Raw genomic sequence first — 21,088 nt, forward strand, 5'->3', positions numbered from 1 at the left:
CAGTGTCTGTACAATGTATTCTGTAGTTGGTAGATGCATTCGTCAGTATCAGATATGCTAAACCTGGTGATTGATAAGAAGCCACATTCAGTTTATTTACAGAGTAATACTTAATTATTTTTCCAAATGTTTCGGTACCGAAACGTGTTTTATCTAGATACGAGTTTGAGTGGCATTATCTCCATCTGGGCGTAGTACTGATTGAGATGTTTGGGGTTCAGAGACAAGCACCATGCTCAGTACTATTTTGGCAAGGGACAAATCTGCCATACAATGCCCCGAAAATTATGTACAAGAGGTAAATACCAGACTTCAACAGAAGGAGCAACACAAGCCAAGCCATTAACGCTTTCTGTGTTAACTTCATTTTAATCTTGTTCACAATTATTTGGGTAACATACGATTCTTAGTGAGTAATAAAACTGTGACTACTACATGTACAGTTTTAGAGTTTAGTAAGGATTGATTCTGTGCAGCTGTATTGGCACACTAGCATAGCCACGAATTCGTACTAAGTACAACCCAATAGGGAACCGTCGGCACTTTCCGCTCGTTAACGGAAATTGCCGACGGTTCCCGATTGCATACAACCGTAACACATAATTATGTAGCATTAATAACTACAGAGTACTACTGATATTATGATTATGGAGTTATATACCCATGGTGTTATCAAACCACTCCCTATTGCACTTTAAGATGACATTCTTGTTTAAATAATTTGTGTATATTTCTGCTTGTAAACATGACATAACCGAATGTTAGGATGATATTTCTGCGTGTGTATATATTTCTCTGTGTTTATATGACATTTTCTGCGTGTGTATATATTTCTATGTGTAAAGTTCACATTATATTTCTCTGTGTGAAGTTAACATTATAGTTCTATGTGTTAAGTTAACATTATAGTTCTATGTGTTAAGTTAACATTATAGTTCTATGTGTAAAGTTAACATTATAGTTCTATGTGTAAAGTTAACATTATAGTTCTATGTGTAAAATTAACATTATAGTTCTATGTGTCAAGTTAACATTGTAGTTATATGTGTTAAGTTAACATTATAGTTATATGTGTAAAGTTAACATTATAGTTCTATGTGTAAAGTTAACATTATAGTTCTATGTGTCAAGTTAACATTGTAGTTATATGTGTTAAGTTAACATTATAGTTCTATGTGTTCAGTTAACATTATAGTTCTATGTGTTCAGTTAACATTATAGTTCTATGTGTTAAGTTATCATTAAATTTCTGTGTATTAGGTTAACATTATAGTTCTATGTGTTAAGTTAACATTATAGTTCTATGTGTTAAGTTAACATAATAGTTCTATGTGTGATGTTAACATTATATTTCTATGTGTTAAGTTAACATTATAGTTCTATGTGTTAAGTTAACATTATAGTTCTATGTGTTAAGTTAACATTATATTTCTATGTATGAAGTTAACATTTCTGTGTGTTTATAAAACAACCGCGAGTATTTAGACGACTTTCCCTTGTGCTTAGATGCCATTCGCGTGCGATGATATGCCATTTGCGTGTTTTTTATATGACATTTGCATGTGATTAGATGACATTTGCGTGTGATTAGATGATTACTGATTCAGTTCACTGATCTGTTGGTGATTTTATTACTTCGTTTATCTCATGTATTTATGATCTGCTTTGGGAATATCTCCATTGATGATTCAGATCCTGTCTGCGAGGCTATAGTGATTATGCACTACGATAATGATTCCATCCCCTTTATTCAGTAATATTATCAACCCTAAATTAGTCAGTAAAAGCGATGGAGATAGTAATCAAAGTGTAAACAAGACATAAAAGGTCGTTGCCCGTTCTTCCGACATGGTCACTCCAGTATACGGTCACGAGGACGTACATGTACAATTGAAGCTGGGTAATACACCGGGCAATGCAGTATACAGTTCGCGTATGCTTGGAGGACTCATTGGACGCCTATATATGTATAGAGATACAAGTTTAGCCGAGACATGTCAATGTTTCGACGTTATTTTGATACAGACAATGATCACCATTGTATTAATTTATTAACTTATTGTACATGCACACGTATAAAGAAAAACAGGAAACATTTTCCTGTGATAGTTTTTCTCCTGTCCGTAAATACATTTAATGAGTGAGTTTTGTTAATAGTTTTAGAAAGGGCAATAAAACGAGGACATTTGTTTCCAGTTTTACGGTGAATGTACTCAATGACCTCTCTATTCTACCTCCATCCGGTCCTTAGATCGCCCTTCATGGTCTTTTCAATCATTGACATTCTTAGTCCGCAGTAGCCAAGTCATAATGAGTACTAGCCTTCCACCACAGGGTCGCGGGTTCGAGGCCTACGTGGGGCAGTCGCCAGGTAATGGTCGCAGGTCGGTGGTTTTTTTTCAGGTACTCCGGTTTTCCTCCTCCATCCACACCTGGTTCGTCCTAAAATGAACATAGCTGTTAATAGGACGTAAAACACACATAAACCACATCAATCCCTTACCCCTACACTGCCTCTCTATAGGGTAGTGAGCCCTTCATGATCTTTGCGTTTTTCAATTAGTGCGTAATCCCATTTTGAATTTTTGAAAATAATATATGTTTAAACCAAACATATTTGCCGTCCTTCCTTATATACTACACGTACCTCTTTGTTTCTCAAGGTAGTCAGGTAGTCCGCCTCAAATCCGCTCTCACTTGACCTTCAACCAACACCAGTTAATAGTTAACTGACACTTTTAAGTCAATAATGCACAATACAAATATACTGATTTTGAATCTCAATTTTACAGTACATCACAGAGGCCGCTTTGTCGAATACTTAAGCCAGATAACGTATGATCCCTGAGCTACATTACATGGAATTGAACCTCGCTATTCTGGCCATTTAGCTGCACTGCAACAGGGACATGTTCACCTAAGAAACCTGGTTGACTTGTGGTACAGGACCAGATTACTCTCAATGAGTTTTGCGCACGTCACGTGTATGTACAGTGTGGTTTGTACCTTCTTTCCGAAAGAGTTCAACATAGTGAAACATGTCGATATCTTTTTTGAATGCTAACTAAGACGTGATTGATTAATCTTTAGCACAAAAAATATATCTACGCAATCACGAGGGTACTATATGAATTATTTCCGAAAAGAAAACCATACTGTACGAGACTTTTATAGACAAATAATAAAGATGAAATAAAGAAAATAAGAAAAGATAGAAAATAATTCATTAAAAGTGTTCTGAGTGTTAAAAAGCATCGGGTAAGACCAGGATTCGAACCAAGGACCTCCGATCTTTATACTTTTGCTTTCTCTGGACAGCGAAACTGTTTCGTGGACCAGTCGCGCTGTAGTTAATGCAAAAACGAATGTAGGGGAGATAACCATGTATGATAAACTACAGTGGGGTCCTCTCGTGGTTTGCTTGTAGTGGGACAAGTACCCTTAAATATGAATTTTAACTATGTTTTAAATTTCGGTATACACTATTAAACTCGTTTGATTAATGTGTGTAATGCGATATGTATTTTAATTGATTATACGTGCACAAAATAACTTTAAAATCTGCGTGGTGCACTATCAGCTCTCGTGTTATTATACATATCGGCGTTGTATTATTTTTATATTCTGTTGACATAGCTGTCATGATTTATGAATTACCTCACGACTGCTAAATGTGCATTATAAAACAAATTACAACCACGTCCTTTTAAAATTTTAACGTTAAATAATACGGTTGAAAAATCCGTCCGCAAATGCTGTCATTTCCTCTGTATTTTCGCATAACAAGAAAAAAAAATGAACTCTACTTCTATTACAAGTAACCTTTATCATGTATTTGTTAAGATACGGTTGAGTTGCCGAGCATATATGTACAAAAAGAATGACAAAACTATACCCCTTCGAGAGTACCACCTATATAACATACTACATGTATAACCCTGGCCGAACACATGTCTATCACGGGCTTTGTAAATCTATATATGTGCCTTGCCTTTTTTTTTTACACCGGCTGGTGTGTTGTACGGCGAAGGTGATAGATACACTTCTGTCTACGATAACGCTATGATCTGTCCGACAGTAGATATGGGTGAATATATATTGTAAATCGGCCGAACTATTGGAGAGTGTGTACATAAAATACTACGTACGGGAGTCTTTCATTGACGGGGTGATTCGGTTGGTTCGAGCACGTGTAGAGTCAGTCCTTCTGCCGAAGGTCTGTCAGATGTCAGATCCCCTGGACAGCCCCTATATAGTACACATGCCCCTGCTACAGACATATACATGTAACTGACAAACCATTGTTGTCATTCTGCTGAGGCCCCTAATACGTCAGTCACCGGGATACTGGGATTCCTGCACAGCACTGGTACGTACGGGACCCCTGTGGGATTCCAATGTCATCTGATAGTATTGTTATGTGGAAATATTAAGGCCACCTGAAAATAGCGGCAAATTAGGACACTAAAGTATACAGCACAGCATCGGAGAGGTTGGTAGTAATATCTATAGGATCACTTTGGTTCAAAACGGATTGAAGTCCGGATCTGTGAAATGGATGTGATATCATTTTTTAATTAGATATTTTTCTTTTTCAAATTTAAAAAAAGGAACTGAAATTAATTGATCTAAATATCAATAAGTGAAAACTGGAATAATTTTCAATTGAATGGACTGTGTATTTGTGAGAAGATTGGATTTTTTTTAACTTGATACACTTCTGACACTGGATACTACGACACTTGTCGGAAGTAGTCAGATATTCCTGTTTATTTGGACGGATACTAAAGCAAGGACGTTATGTGGAGTATCTGAGAAACACTTGTCTATACATTAGATACAGAGGCGGAAACACTGTGCGGTCAGAGATACACGTATGTCTGCCTATAGCTATATATATATATATATACACGTGTAGATGGATTCTAGTCAGATACACTGTGAAGTTGCAAAGATACACGTCTCACTACCTATACGTGTGTGTAGATTCTAGACAAGATACACGTCTCACTACCTATACGTGTGTGTAGATTCCAGACAAGATACACGTCTCACTACCTATACGTGTGGGTGTATTCTAGACAGATACACGTCTCACTACCTATACGTGTGGGTGGATTCTAGACAAGATACACGTCTCACTACCTATATATATACGTGTGTGTAGATTCTAGACAGATACACTATAAAGTTGCTAAGATACACGTCTCACTCACTACTTACAATATATATATTCAGACGTATAGCAGGCTGGGACACTGAGGTTACCGGAAAAGATGCACTTTTCTTTCCGTCTATCTACACTAGAAACATGTAGTGTGCTGTCTCGCGATACGCCCGTCTCATCCGATATATAGAGACATTGCGATACACGGTCTGTAGACTTGTAAATAACGCGGCAAAGACACATCGAGGTTACATATGATAGATACGTCAGCAGTCTATATTTGGAGGTACTGTCTACTGCGGGGTACATGCATACTGTACAAATATATTACTTTCTGTATGCTGGAAGGCACCAGGCAGAGACACTGTTAGATATTAAGATACACCTGTCGCATCGTCTAAATACAAGTTGATACCAGACAGACACTTCGTGAGGTCACTGATACACCTGTTTTGCAGCAGAGATACTCTGATGCACCTGTGTTAAAGCCTACTACGTACGGGCGAATACTGTAAAACCAGTGGAATACTAGATTACTATGTCAGTTAGAATCAGTCGATACAGGGCTGTAAGCGGAGTGATCGCGCAGATTCCGACTAGTTAGCCGACACCGTTGCCAATAATTCCTCATTAACACATACTGTTGTATTTCTACCCTTTTCTTTATTATGACAAAGTTTTCTCTATCGAATGACACTTCTCTTCAGTTGATACCTGATTACGTTACCTCGAAGGGAATCTTGTAGTTTCTAAATTAACCCAGTTTGTCATTTGAATAATGTGGACAAAATCGAATGCTTTAAAAGTGGCAAATTGGAATTAATTTACAACAGGATCCGTTCACGTAGCATGCGAACCTCCCAGTAAATATTGCACCAGATTGTCACTAGACAGGCCGCCGGGGTGTAGCGTGCCTCAGGGAGACTGCCTCACAGGGATGGTAGAGGTTTCTGCCACTCCATAGCATAACTACGACTGTCGCTTACACAACAACATGGAAGTACAACGGATTTTAGGATTTTTCTTCTTAACACTAATATTTTCTCTCGCCGAAAGTGGACTTAGAGAGGAGGAGGCGGACAAGACTTTAAGATCGGTCTTAGCGTGCAATCAAAACCCAGGTATGGCCGTATCGGTGGTCAAGGATGGTCATATTGTGTTTTCGAAAGGATATGGAGTTAAAAATCTGGAAACTAAGGAACCAGTGACAAACAAAACGCTATTTGGAATAGCATCGCTGTCAAAGGCTTTTGCGTCTACCCTGCTTGTCAAACTCCTGCACAGAACTAAAGAGTGAGTAGCGCCTTATACACTATTGACAAACGCTTTTCTCCTACTTGTCTAACCTGTAATTTACACTATTATGTTTGGAATGGAAAATGCTGTCTTTTTTCCTCTCCTTGATGTTTAAAATAGTCAATTATCTCGGAGCGTTTTCTGTTCTGTTCTATTTAGTTTTGGTGACTCTTGAATGGTAATTGATTTTCTGTAACTGAGCGTCTTTTAACAAAACAACATTTAGACACGTATATTTATATATCTAGAATTGAAGATGATAGATTGGTTCAGCAGTTTTCAGTAATGAAAATGCCTATTAAATATCTCTTAACGTTCGCAGACTAACGTCAGCATTTTGGAAATTTTGATTCGCTATCATATAACCTTTTATCTACTATCTGTTTTTCTAAGCAAGCGTTTGTAACATGTATAGAACAATGGATATAGTTACCGAGATAAATAGCCGGCTACACGCACGTGTTAGTGACACTGATCTGGTACAATGCTTACCAAACCCGATACACCGCCAATTACGTGTCAGTAGGGATTCCTACATACGTACAAAGAATAGCCGGTATGAACAATATGGAGGGCGCTAACACACTACACATACACAGTTCTAAAGACCAAGTGGTTTTTTTTTAAATTAAAGGATAGTTAATAATATTCTATTAAATCATAGCACGTGATCTCTCTGATATTCTTTTATTTTACACATCGCATTGATCATATATAGATGCAATCAAAACGGTGATGTCGTCAACAAGCAGTGTTAAAAGTTTGGATGTATATGGTTTTTATAATTGTGTATCATAGGGTTATAGTAAATAGATAATATGGCACTACAAAAATATATCTGGGCTTTCATACGACCCTAGAGATATTTTTGACTCTAACTTATATTTCAACGGACATGTGAAATATATAAACAGTATTTTTGAAATGTGGATTCATAATTACCTACAAAATCTTTTAGGGAGTTCATTTTTTTGTAGTTGATATCAATTCTGAAATTGGTACTGTACATATTGAAACTGGTTAGGAACAACTGAAAACCCTGCATATATTACAAATTAAGATATAGACGTGCCGGACTTACATGTTAAGGAATAAATTTATAATAAATATTATAGAAATACACATATGGATATACAAAAAATAAAAGTATATACACTCTCGATGAATAGTCAATATGTCGATGCGTGTATGTCCTGCATCGATACATACTGTATATGTACTGCATTTAAACAATATATGCCCGATCCTGATGGATGTATGTCGTAGATCCTTACACATATCTATATGTCTTTTATATACGATTCTAATTGATACAAAGATGTCCTGTTTTGATACGTGTGTTTTCCGTATTGGTACAAGTATATCCCATATTGATGCAGGTATATCCTGTTTTGATACACGTGTGTCCTGGCCTTCTCTCAGCATTGTTCAAATTTACCGCTTTGTATTGATGTGAAGAAAGTTTTATTTCAGTCTGCTGATTGTATTCTAAGCACATCCCAATCTCATTTACTGAGTATCATAATTCAGGGCACTGAAGAACTGTCAGAATATTATACAGAAGTGTCGGGTGTGTTATTATACAGAGGTGTCGGGTGTGTTATTATACAGAGGTGTCGTGTGTAGAACTATAATGCTATTATACAGAAGTGTCAGGTGTAGAACTATAATCTTATTATACAGAAGTGGCGGGGGGAGAACTATAAAGTTATTATACAGAAGAGTCGGGTGTATAACTATAACGTTATTATACTAAAGTGTCGGGGGTGTTTTTTTACAGAAGTGTCGGGGGTTGAAATATAAAGTTATTATACATAAGTGTCGGGTGTAGGACTATAATGTTATTTTACAGAAGTGTCGAGTTTAGAACTATAATGTTATTATACTAAAATGTCGGTTGTATTTTTATACAGAGGTGTCGGGTGAAGAACTATAATGTTATTATACAGAAGTGTCGGGTGTATAACTATAAGGTTATTATACAGAAGTGTCGGGTGTGGAACTGTAATGTTATTATACAGAAGTGTCGGGTGTAGAACTATAATGTTATTACACAGAAGTGTCGGGTGTTGAACTATAACGTTATTATACAGAAGTGTCGGGTGTATAACTGTACGTTTATTATACAGAAGTGTCGGGTGTAGAACTATAAAGTTATTACACAGAAGTGTCGGGTGTAGAACTATAATGTTATCATACAGAAGTGTCGGGGGTAGAACTATAATGTTATCATACAGAAGTGTCGGGGGTAGAACTATAATGTTATCATACAGAAGTGTCGGGTGTAGAACTATAATGTTATTATACAGAAGTTTCGGGTGTATAACTATAAGGTTATTATACAGAAGTGTCGGATGTAGAACTATAATGTTAGTATACAGGAGTGTCGGGTGTAGAACTATAATGTTATCATACAGAAGTGTCGGGGGGAGAACTATAATGTTATTATACAGAGGTGTCGGGTGTAGAACTATAACGGTATTATACTAAAGTGTCGTGTGTGTTTTTTTACAGAAGTGTCGAGTGTAGAACTATAACGTTATTACACAGAAGTGTCGGGTGTAGAACTTTAATGTTATTATACAGAAGTGTCGGTGTAGAACTATAATGATATTATACAGAAGTGTCGGGTGTACAACTATAATGTTATTATACAGAGGTGTCGGGTGTAGAACTATAACGTTAGTATACAGAAGTGTCGGGGGGAGAACTATAACGTTATTATACTAAAGTGTCGTGTGTGTTTTTTTACAGAAGTTTCGGGTGTAGAACTATAACGTTATTATACAGAAGTTTCGGGTGTATAACTATAACGTTATTATACGGAAGTGTCGGATGTAGAACTATAATGTTAGTATACAGAAGTGTCGGGTGTAGAACTATAACGTTAGTATACAGAAGTGTCGGGTGTAGAACTATAATGTTATTATACAGAAGTGTCGGGTGTAGAACTATAATGTTATTATACAGAAGTGTCGGGTGTAGAACTATAACGTTATTATACTAAAGTGTCGTGTGTGTTTTTTTACAGAAGTTTCGGGTGTAGAACTATAACGTTATTATACAGAAGTTTCGGGTGTATAACTATAACGTTATTATACGGAAGTGTCGGATGTAGAACTATAATGTTAGTATACAGAAGTGTCGGGGGTAGAACTATAACGTTAGTATACAGAAGTGTCGGGTGTAGAACTATAATGTTATTATACAGAAGTGTCGGGTGTAGAACTATAATGTTATTATACAGAAGTGTCGGGTGTAGAACTATAACGTTATTATACTAAAGTGTCGTGTGTGTTTTTTTACAGAAGTTTCGGGTGTAGAACTATAACGTTATTATACAGAAGTTTCGGGTGTATAACTATAACGTTATTATACGGAAGTGTCGGATGTAGAACTATAATGTTAGTATACAGAAGTGTCGGGTGTAGAACTATAATGTTATTATACAGAAGTGTCGGGTGTAGAACTATAATGTTATTATACAGAAGTGTCGGGTGTAGAACTATAACGTTATTATACTAAAGTGTCGTGTGTGTTTTTTTACAGAAGTGTCGAGTGTAGAACTATAACGTTATTATACAGAAGTTTCGGGTGTATAACTATAACGTTATTATACTGAAGTGTCGGATGTAGAACTATAATGTTAGTATACAGAAGTGTCGGGTGTAGAACTATAATGTTATTATACAGAAGTGTCGGGTGTAGAACTATAATGTTATTATACAGAAGTGTCGGGTGTAGAACTATAACGTTATTATACTAAAGTGTCGTGTGTGTTTTTTTACAGAAGTGTCGAGTGTAGAACTATAACGTTATTATACAGAAGTTTCGGGTGTATAACTATAACGTTATTATACTGAAGTGTCGGATGTAGAACTATAATGTTAGTATACAGAAGTGTCGGGTGTAGAACTATAATGTTATTATACAGAAGTGTCGGGTGTAGAACTATAATGTTATTATACAGAAGTGTCGGGTGTAGAACTATAACGTTATTATACTAAAGTGTCGTGTGTGTTTTTTTACAGAAGTGTCGGGTGTAGAACTATAACGTTATTATACAGAAGTTTCGGGTGTATAACTATAACGTTATTATACTGAAGTGTCGGATGTAGAACTATAATGTTAGTATACAGAAGTGTCGGGTGTAGAACTATAACGTTATTATACAGAAGTGTCGGGTGTAGAACTATAATGTTTTTATACAGAAGTGTCGGGTGTAGAACTATAATGTTTTTATACAGAAGTGTCGGGTGTAGAACTATAATGTTATTATACAGCAGTGTCGGGTGTAGAACTATAACGTTATTATACAAAGGTGCCGGGTGTTTTTTATAAAATGTTCGACGTATACTGTGGAACAATAGTGGTGGTAATGGATGAGAGTTGGCTTCTTGTAAAACCTTGCTTAAGGTGTAAGGAAATAAATCAATGCTTTCAGAGTTGTAAAATAGGGGCTGGTACTATTTTAGGAGCTTCTCGTTCTATACTATTTTGTATATTTGGATAAAATTAGTCTCCGAACCCAGATTACTGGGACAATACGCAGTGTAGATTAGTTTAAGTGTGCAGATCTCCCGTAACGTCTTGGTCCTCTTACCTCCGATAAATGGCGGTGACAAAATCTCATGTAGTAAAATCAATTTTCACTCACCTGATCAACCTATATAGAGGGTATGTAACGCTAACAAGGACAGACATATTCCTTATCAGCAAAGCATGGGAACATCATAAAGAAACCAGCAAAAGGATTTTGACAGTTTTATGCCTGCTCCGTCATTCATACGGCCCGATTTTCTTATGCCTGCCGTCTTCCGCACATCCCTATCGCCCCTGCATCTCGCGCTGTCAACCACGTGACGCTCTATGCTGTACGTGCATCCGTGTAATTTAAACTCATGTCATCATTTGTTCAAGCTTTATTTTCGAATATCCTGTTAGTACATTTTGCATGTACATAAGATCTCATGTCTAGTTAAACCAAAGGAGAGAACGAGGCGTGTGCTGTCATCGACTCACCGGTATTGGGCGATACCATGACATATTATTAATCACGTGCAGTGATAAATCTTACTTACATCAATTAAATTCGTGGTATAGTGACGACCGCTTATTGTAGAAATAATGATAAATTAAGGCAATTTCAGAAACATCCAGCTATCTTTTTATAAGGATATGAAATTCTTTCCTTCACTGTTTTCAGCCCGTATACTCGTTTTATATCCGTCTATCTCGTTAGCTGTGTAATACGTTAAGGTCATGAAACAGTGTATTTTGTCACCCGGTAATGTACACGTACTGGTATTGTTACGTTAGACTGTCTAAACCGATATTGTCACGCGCCAGGCAACCATCATCACATGCGCCAATTGGACACACATACTTATAAGGAATATACATATTTATATTTGATGAATATTCATTACGGTCGTTATCAGATTGAAGAGTTGATTATCCTTCTTCGCTGAAGCCTAAAATTACGGTGAATGGGCTGATTAGCGGTTAATATGTAGCGGGCCCTCGGTCATTTAGAACATGATACAAGGATATCGTTCAAATGGCGATTTGTGTCCGGTCGTTGGTCAGAGGCCACGTACTGTGTCGTATAATGGATACGAAACGATTGACCACAGATGATGAATGAACTATTGTACACATGATGTGTAATTAAATCCTGTTTGTATGATTTACAAGCACAACGGGACATCTTGAAATCTAACATTTAATTTGGCTGAATATCCCATTGTCGTAATGTTAGTTCGGATACTGGCTGTCCATCTGATAGGGCTGACCAGTCATACGGAAACTCGGGTAAGTGCTTCTCTAATACAGCCAACAATCCGGATGGCAACTATTTCTCTCACAGCACTGACCAGTCAGCAGAAAACACGGGTAATTCATCTATTTTATTACATACTTGTTAATAAATACGGGTTTTTTGTATATGCGATACGACACAATTGCTCTTACCCATATAAGCCCTCGCCGTATCACACCCCAAAATCCGTTTCAGCCCCGGCCATATCACACCCATAAACCCGTACATGTATCAGCCCTCTCCGTATCAGCCTGCAAAACCCCGTATCACACCCCTTTTGGATGTCTTTCGTTTTTTAATATATCAAAAGAAAAATAGATCATAAGATCGTAGCTTTTATTAGTAAGTATGTAATAAACAGAATAAAACATGCCCTTTTCCATATCACACCCAGTATCAACCCTCGACCAATATAAGCCCCCGGGTTGATATTGCAGTCTCGGGTTGATACTGGATGTGATATGGAAAAAGACATGTAGTATTCTCTGTGTACAACTTACCAGTCAGAAGAATACGCGAGGTGATATTTCGGAGGGCGCCGTGTATTCTCTTAAGATATAAGATATCTGCGGCGCTATCTCGCTGCAAAAAAAAAAAACGTCTTAATTCCTTTTCGGAATGAGATTCAACATTTTGGTTTGATGATAACTGCTTAATTTCAAAGTTTGTGTTCAAAACAAACTAAGAATTTAATGTTTTATCTCCTGCTTAACTGACTGTTTTTGTCTGTACAACAAATACAAGTAAGTATAAACGACAATGGTGTTCACTTGTGCTGACCACAGTGTCCATGAAGAGTCCAATACCCATGGTGTCCACAAGTGTTGGTCAAACAAGTCCACATAATTTCCGTTTTACCTGTTCTAAATGTCTCTATCATTTCCTAGGGTACGTGTATGACATGTAGTACAAGAAAAATAAATGACGTCATGATGGTGGAAAAAAAGTCATCTTTTACGATATTAGGGCAAGTGAAATCTCAACCCTCGAGGTAAATATTATTGAATGTCTAACTCTCGGTTTCACGGAAAATCTGGGTTAAACAACATTGAATACCACCCCACGAATGACATTTTTTTTGTTACTTGGGGAAATAAATCTACTATTTGACTATGGTGTCCACATATGATAAGAGAATTGTAAAATATCGTTGACTAAGTTGTCTACTATAGTGTTAACTTGGTTGTCTAATAGTATTGACCATGGTGTTCATAAGTGTTGACCACAGCGTCAAACTAATGTTGACTGCGTGCCTACTAGTGGTGACCACAACGTCTACTAGTGTTGACCATGTTTGACCACTGGTATTGACCACGTTGCCTACTAGTGTTGACCACGGTATTCATAAGTGTTGACCACGGCGTCAACTAATGCTGAATACGTGCCTACTAGTGTTGACCACGTTGTCAACTAGTGTTGATCATGGTGTTCACTAGTATTGACTACTGTATCCAGTAGTGTTGACCACGGAGTCCAGTGATGTTGACCACGGTGTCCATCAGTGTTGACCACTGTATCCAGTAGTGTTGACAACGGTGTCCAGTAGTGTTGACTACTGTATTAAGTAGTGTTGACTACTGTATCCAGTAGTCTTTACCACTGTATCCAGTAGTCTTGACAACTTTATCTATTAGTGTTGATCACTGTATCCAGTAGTGTTGACCACGGTGTCCAGTAGTGTTGACCATGGTTTTCAGTGGTGTTAAACACGGTATCCAGTAGTGTTGACCATGGTGTTCAGAAGTGTTGACCATTGTATACAGGAGTGTTAACCACGGTGTCCAGTAGTGTTGACCATGGTGTCTAGGATTGTTAACCACGGTGTCTAGTAGTGTTGACCATGGTGTTTAGAAGTGTTGACAATTGTATCCAGTAGTGTTGACCACGGTGTTCAGTAGTGTTGACCATGGTTTTCAGTGGTGTTGACCACGGTATCCAGTAGTGTTGACCATGGTGTTCAGAAGTGTTGACCATTTTATCCAGTAGTGTTGACAACGGTGTCCAGTAATATAGGCCACGGTGTTCAGAAGTGTTGATCACTGTATCCATTAATGTTGACAACTGTATTCATTATTGTTGACCATGGTATCCAGTAGTGTTTACCACTGTATCCATTAGTGTTGACCACGGTGTCCAGTAGTGTTGACCACGGTGTCCATTAGTGATGACAATTGTATCCAGTTGTGATGACTTCTGTATCCAGTAGTGTTGATCACGGTGTCCAGGAGTGTTGACCACGGTGTCCAGGAGTGTTGACCACGGTGTCCAGTAATGTTGAACACTGTATCCCGTAATATTGACCGTGGTGTCCAGAAGTGTTAACCACGGTGTCCAGTAGTGATGACCACTGTATCCATTAGTGTTGACCACTGTATCAAGTAGTGTTGACCACGGTGTCCAGTAGTGTTGACCACTGTATCCAGTAGTGTTAACCACATCATGAAGTGTTGACCACGGTGTCCAGTAGTGTAGGCCACGGTGTCCAGTAGTGTTGACAACTGTATCCAGTAGTGTTGACCATTGTATTATGCAATGTCGACCACGGTGTCCAGTAGTGTTGACCACTGTATCCGGTAGTGTTGCCAATTGCAATATGTAATGTTGACCACGGTGTCCAGTAGTGTTGACCACAGTGTCCAGTAGTGTTGCCAATTGCATTATGTAATGTTGACCACGGTGTCCAGTAGTGTTGACCACGGTGACCACTTTTGATTAGCATTGTGACCACTGGTGTTGATCACAGTATCCAGTAGAGTTGACAAGGCTGTACACTGGTGTTCTTTTAGATGTTTGTTCTGAAGGTGTGCGAAAAGTGGGATGTATGTCCTAGTATCTAACTACCCCAGGTGAAATCGGAGCCTTTTGTGTCTAATCTGGAAACTTCTTTACGACTTAGCTAAATAAGAACATTCCTTTTTGTCCGACATATTGATATTTGTTTAACCAATTGAATGATTCGATGCATAGTGCTACCTTAAGCTTGTTACTGTTTAATTGTCCACTACATTTTGACCAATTTTTGGGATGGTTCTTTGGGTGCCACCAGTAGTTCTCCTTACTGTTTCTTTGCCACATCACATGCCTGTAAATATATGTCTCATGGCTTTCATAGTAAATGTCATGTACTGTAGTGTAAAACTGCTCTTTGATTTATGCCTTTGAGATGTTGTTGCGTTTCGATTTCAATGAGTGTTGCTATTCCTCATCCACGCCGAGTCGCAATACGTTCTGTGTTATAGTGGCATCCTAACTCCCCGTGTTCCAGCCTAATCGGTGCCGACCATATAACCACCCTGTACTCGAAAATCATGACATTTGTGTTGACCTGATATAGGTGTTGACCATAGCCGCTATGTCAGTGATAGATTTGCTATCGGTTTTGAAAACTCCAACACAGTGTGATATATTTGATATCGGTGCTGACCACTGTCATTCTGTCATTCTGTCATTCATGATAGCACCATGTAAAAGAGTGTTCATGGTTACAGCGATACACATATACAGCATGCTACACGTACCATTCTATCTACGAACAGAGTATGAGAGCGCCAATCATCCGCGGAAACCATCTTCATTGAACTGTTTGACCTTAGCTGTTACCAGGGCCTAAAACTCCAAACCAAATAAAACCAAACCTTTTACAGTAAGGGTTAGTTTTGTTTTTGTTTTCTGGTTCGTTAGATTGCTGTGTACATGGAAGTCGTCAATGGCGTCTTTAGTGATCTACTACATCCTTGTACTGTATCATCCCCAGAACGAGTCCCTTTAACAGTTCATAGTTAAGAGTGTAAAAGACACGTTTTCAAATTGATTTACAGCTACATGTACATGTATTACGGAGAGACTATTTTTATGGAGATTCAACATAGTTTGAAATCCAAGCGCTTGATACCCAATACTTACGACCAATTTCCTATTTACCATGTTATTTTTGTAATTCGTCTTGATACCATAGTCTTAATTCCACCACGAATTACAGACAGGCAAAAAGGAAACAGAATTTCCTCTGTAAGCAACTGGCAATTTGCCTTTTGGTTTCCGGTATATTAACCTTTCCTGTTATAAGAGGCGTCATGTTTTATGAGAGTTGTGAACAAATTTTCATTGGTGGCTATTTCACTGAAACCTCTTTGTACTTATTTTTACATTGTATCCAAGCGATCTAGATAATATTCGAAGCTATAAATATATAAACTAAAACATGCTCATACACAGAATTTTATAATGATTTTGTCACATTTCTGAAGCGAGATGCTGTAGATTTAATGACTTGACTCTGGCGCATGGCGAACTCATTAAACAGGAATAGGTGTAGAAACCGCGGAAATAGCACGTGGCCGTTACTAACGACGGAGGAAATGCCGCCTTTCGGATTACATCAGTAGCGACGCCTAGCGGCGACGGCCCTAATCATCTACTGTAAAACATGCTCGATAAAAGGTGAAGAACGTGTGAAAGTATATGGAAGGAGAAACTGGTAGACAATTATCGTTAAACCTACATTTCTCGTAGATCCTTAATCGCCATAGTCGTGTTCGTCATATCTCTATCGTGTACAATTGACAGGATCTTTTCTATTTCTCGCTTTCTTTCCCAACGAAAATTATCAAAATTACGCTCCGAAAGGAAAGTCTAATGGTGGAATCAGGGGTCTGTAAGATCAATCATTTTAAACCGATGCATTCGAGGAAACGACACACTTTCTCAACGTGGTAAGAAATCTAGTAACCTTCATGTATACCATTTTTATGTCAGAACATGCGTTTTGGTTGTTTCAACACATACATAATCCATGTTAGTTTCTTCGGTATCTTGAGTTCAGGCACATTGTATATTAACAAATATGCCTGATTACACGGAATTATTTTCGATAAATTCTTAATAATCATTACCAGAAGAAATTGCGTTCGCAGTTAGATCAGCGTCTTTATAAAACTTTGAAACACAGCCGTTAGAAGAAACATTTTGGTGACGTTAGGTTGTTTCTGGACTTCGGTTTTCACTGACTACACAAACACATCAATATCGAAAATATAAGAGAATATTTATACTTAGATCAATATAAATTAGCGTATTTGAAAACTCTTTCTTAAACAATGAACTATATTCCGCAAAAAAAATATGTTTTAAATTGTGTATTTTTTTAAAATTGACACAATGGCACCGCCAATATGGTTCGATATAATTATGTGGACGTCGTTAAATTCTGTCTGTCCCTGATGAAACTGGGCTCGGCCTGGCGACACTGCCGACATTCCTTCGCTAAGGAGTAGACTGACACACGCTCGGCTATTAAAGCTTGGTCTGACACTTTCGATAGTTGGATTGTTTGCGACACGTCATATTTCATTCCTTGAGCGTCAGTGAAATACAAAATGTGCTCCTTGTCAAATAGCGTTTGTCAGTATTCTAAGATATATAAATCTTTGTTGGGTAGTACGTACATGACATGATATATTATGGTGTTGATTTACTTGGGATGCAATTCATTTTTCTATCTATCGTCTGTGCGTATTTCTGTGTATAAAGTCGTTGAGAAGGGATACTGGTAGCAGTCCTACGAATTAGTATTACTGAATAGGGTGATTTACGACGACAACTTATCAAATATGATCTTCAAACCTTTCATTAAAATAACAACAGGAAAAATATTAAATCTACAAGGTTGAAATATGTTTGTAATACTCGAACAACGGAAGGTGCGAAAACAAATTAAAAGCACGCGCGTCAATTACTGAACATGTGAAAAGGTCCCCCCTCCTCTCCCTCCTCCCCCACTTCAACATCATGTCCCTGTCGCCGCCAATCGAATACGAACTTACAGAACACGATACCATCGGTACAACGGCATTTCCTGTCAGCTGTTTTGTCATAAGGATACTGGTAACATTTTGAGATCGACACACACACATATCGGGGAACAATCTTTATGATCAGAACATTGTGAAAGAAAAACACACAAATTCCTCATTCTTTGCGAATGTGATGTAACAAAATTAATCAATTTTAGAAAGACAATACTTCCTCTGTGTTGGTAATTAATCGTTGTTTATGAAATTGTGGGTATTGATGGCCGAACATATCTCCCGTATTGATAGTCAAGGGGCCAATGTGAGCCATTACGTCACACCCGTTCTGTAGAGATAAGGCTCGCCGTTGCCTGTTATTGGGCTGGTATTTAGATATAGTTGTTATGAAATGTCACAGTTTTAATTAGCATTGCTGTGTTATATTTTGTCGATATGTAGGCCACGATAAAGATTTTTTTTTTTTTTTAATCCGTAATGTCATTTAGTCAATAGGCTAATATCGTTTGACAAATTGATTACAAAGACATGATAAAATCGACCTCGTTTTGAGTATGAAAGCAAGGACGTCATCATTCTCATACAACATATCGGGCTTAAAAGAGTACAACAAAAAGGCAACGGTACATGTACATGTAGGTTTCGATATGATAGTGTCGCATGTACTTTACCTTGTTAAAGTTTAAAAATGCACTTGTAAATAGTCAATTGAAATTTAAGATAATTAGTTCAGAATTTAAAAGTCCGTTGGTATTTTCATATTTATCATTCTATTTGATGTCGCAACAAGATATATGGCCCACGACAAATTGCTATAAAACGCAATTAGTTTCCAAAATTTGATAAAAATCAACCTTGATGTTTCGTGTGAAATGATTAACATTATCATGATAACTCTTTTGAGGTCATTATATACCCTTATAGAGTTAAGTGCAATATCTATCTTTTGGAAAAATAATTGTATCTTAGAACTTTCAAATAGGTATAACCCAAGGCGTGCCGACAGTTTGGTCCGAATATTAAATCACGAGGATAGGATTGCTGAAAAACAGCATGGTAATTATCAACTTTAAAGTGAACCATTCCCAGAAGTAAATAACAGATTGCAGTTTCATGGTATGCAAAATTCATTTTGTTTGGTTATTTTAGTTGAGAAGTCACGATAAAGAGTTTTCGAAAAGTTAAAGATTTGGACCGTTAACGAATGCTGAGGAGTTAGAACAATTGATGTTGATTTAGTTGATACATGTATGTATTGGTAGGTGGGTAGAGAATTCCTCCCTCACAATGTCTCTCTTTACCCCAACTTACGATCCCCTTAAGAGGATTTTACCATCCACATCCATCAAATATGAAAGGTTCTTATAATGTCATATGTAGATTTGGGGAAACCTATACACATTATTTCTAGTCTTGCGTTCATCTTAGACTTGCTGCTCCACATTTTTCACTGTCTTTAGAAAATGTTTCAGAATTAACGATCTACCTTTGCTGCGGAACAGTACACAGCACAATGTTTACATGGTTTTCCGTATTGAACTGTCATGTCGGAGAAAAATGCGCTCCTGAAAACTGAAAAAATGATTTCGTTGTTTTTAAGCTTAGATCTAAACGGCGCAACGTTAACGATTGTCATTCTCTGGAAACCGGTCCGCTGTCTTCCAAACAGCTGACGGATTTCTCCACCATAGTGACTATCTCTGTGTGTTGTCTTATGAGTTCCTTAAATCGTATCAATAATAAAAGGATCCCCTAACAAAACGCCGGAATCGTTGATAAACGCCGCCAACAGTCCATATCGATATTCCTGATGCAACTAAGAATGACACGCTCCAACAGTACAGTCCTGCGGTCTGACCGACGTCCTAAATCTGAGCCGTCTGGACCTCGACATGATCTATCTCAGCAGTGCTGTTATTTACGTCAGGGTATCGCTACATACATCTGTATCCCACGAAATCACCTTACCTACACCACCAATACACCACCAATATACCTCGTCAGTTGTTAAAGATATAATCAAATTGTCCTTTTTCTTCTCTGACTGATCGAAGTGACCGGTATTGACCACTGCAAGGTTACACTATATCACGTGACGCTTACCAAATCGGTACACTTAATGGTGGTTCGAGACTGGCTTCTCGTTGAGAGTCATACAAAAGAAACTGATTTTCGATGATGTAATTGTCGTACTGTGTAATGTTTTGGAAATGGAAATGTACCAAAACAGAATGTTTTGTTTGCCTCTATGATGTCTTTCCTGTAGTCTACTTTGGTGTACTCTAAATTACTGCATCGTGCGATATTTTTGGAATGGAAGAAGTAGATGCACCTTTGAAGTGACATGTACGGAGAAAAATATAAGGATGAAAGATATAGGATGAAATATTGGCATTATGAGAAGTATGGAGAATGCAAAACCTCCTTCATGAGGACAACATATTGTAAGGGAGGCTGAATCAAGTCCTGCTCAAAACCCTGGTAGTTCCCATTATTAGCTCACCTGGTCCAAAGGACCAAGGTGAGCTTATGCCATACCGTGGCGTCCGTCTCCGTCTGTCAACAATTTCTTTAAACGACTTCTTCTTCTTAACCACTGATTGGAATTTAACTACATTTGACTGGAAGCATCCCTAGGTGGTGGGGATTCAAAATTGTACAAATGGTGGGGCTGACCCCCCAGGGGGCTGAGGGGCGGGGCAAAAAGGGGGCAATTTGGCTAAACTGCTTTAAGCGACTTCTTCTCTGGAACTAAGTGATGGATATCAACCATATTAGACTGGAAGCATCCCTAGGTTGTGGAGATTCAAAATTGTACAAATGGTTGGGCTGACCCCCCAGGGGGCTGAGGGGCGGGGCCAAAAAGGGGTAATTTGGCTATATTTCTACAAACGACTTCTTCTGTAGAACTATGCACTGGATATCGATCATATTTAATCAAAAGCATTCATGGGATGCAGGGATTCAAAATTGTACAAATGGTGGGGCTGACCCCCC

At 37.9% G+C, this 21,088-nt stretch overlaps 1 protein-coding gene across 1 annotated transcript in view; it reads left to right on the plus strand.

The window, feature by feature from the left end:
• Window positions 1-4,957: 4,957 nt before the first annotated feature.
• Window positions 4,958-21,088, plus strand: part of LOC110447241 (protein flp-like) — a 57,841-nt gene continuing 41,710 nt past the window's right edge. Inside the window, exon 1 of the mRNA XM_021492795.1 lies at window positions 4,958-6,460. Within this exon, the coding sequence (XP_021348470.1) occupies window positions 6,162-6,460 (299 nt within the window). The 5' untranslated portion in view covers window positions 4,958-6,161. The remainder of the gene's footprint in view (window positions 6,461-21,088) is intronic.

The sequence above is a fragment of the Mizuhopecten yessoensis genome, unplaced genomic scaffold (genome assembly GCF_002113885.1).
Source record: "Mizuhopecten yessoensis strain PY_sf001 unplaced genomic scaffold, ASM211388v2 scaffold3235, whole genome shotgun sequence".
Taxonomy (NCBI): Eukaryota; Metazoa; Mollusca; class Bivalvia; order Pectinida; family Pectinidae; genus Mizuhopecten; species Mizuhopecten yessoensis.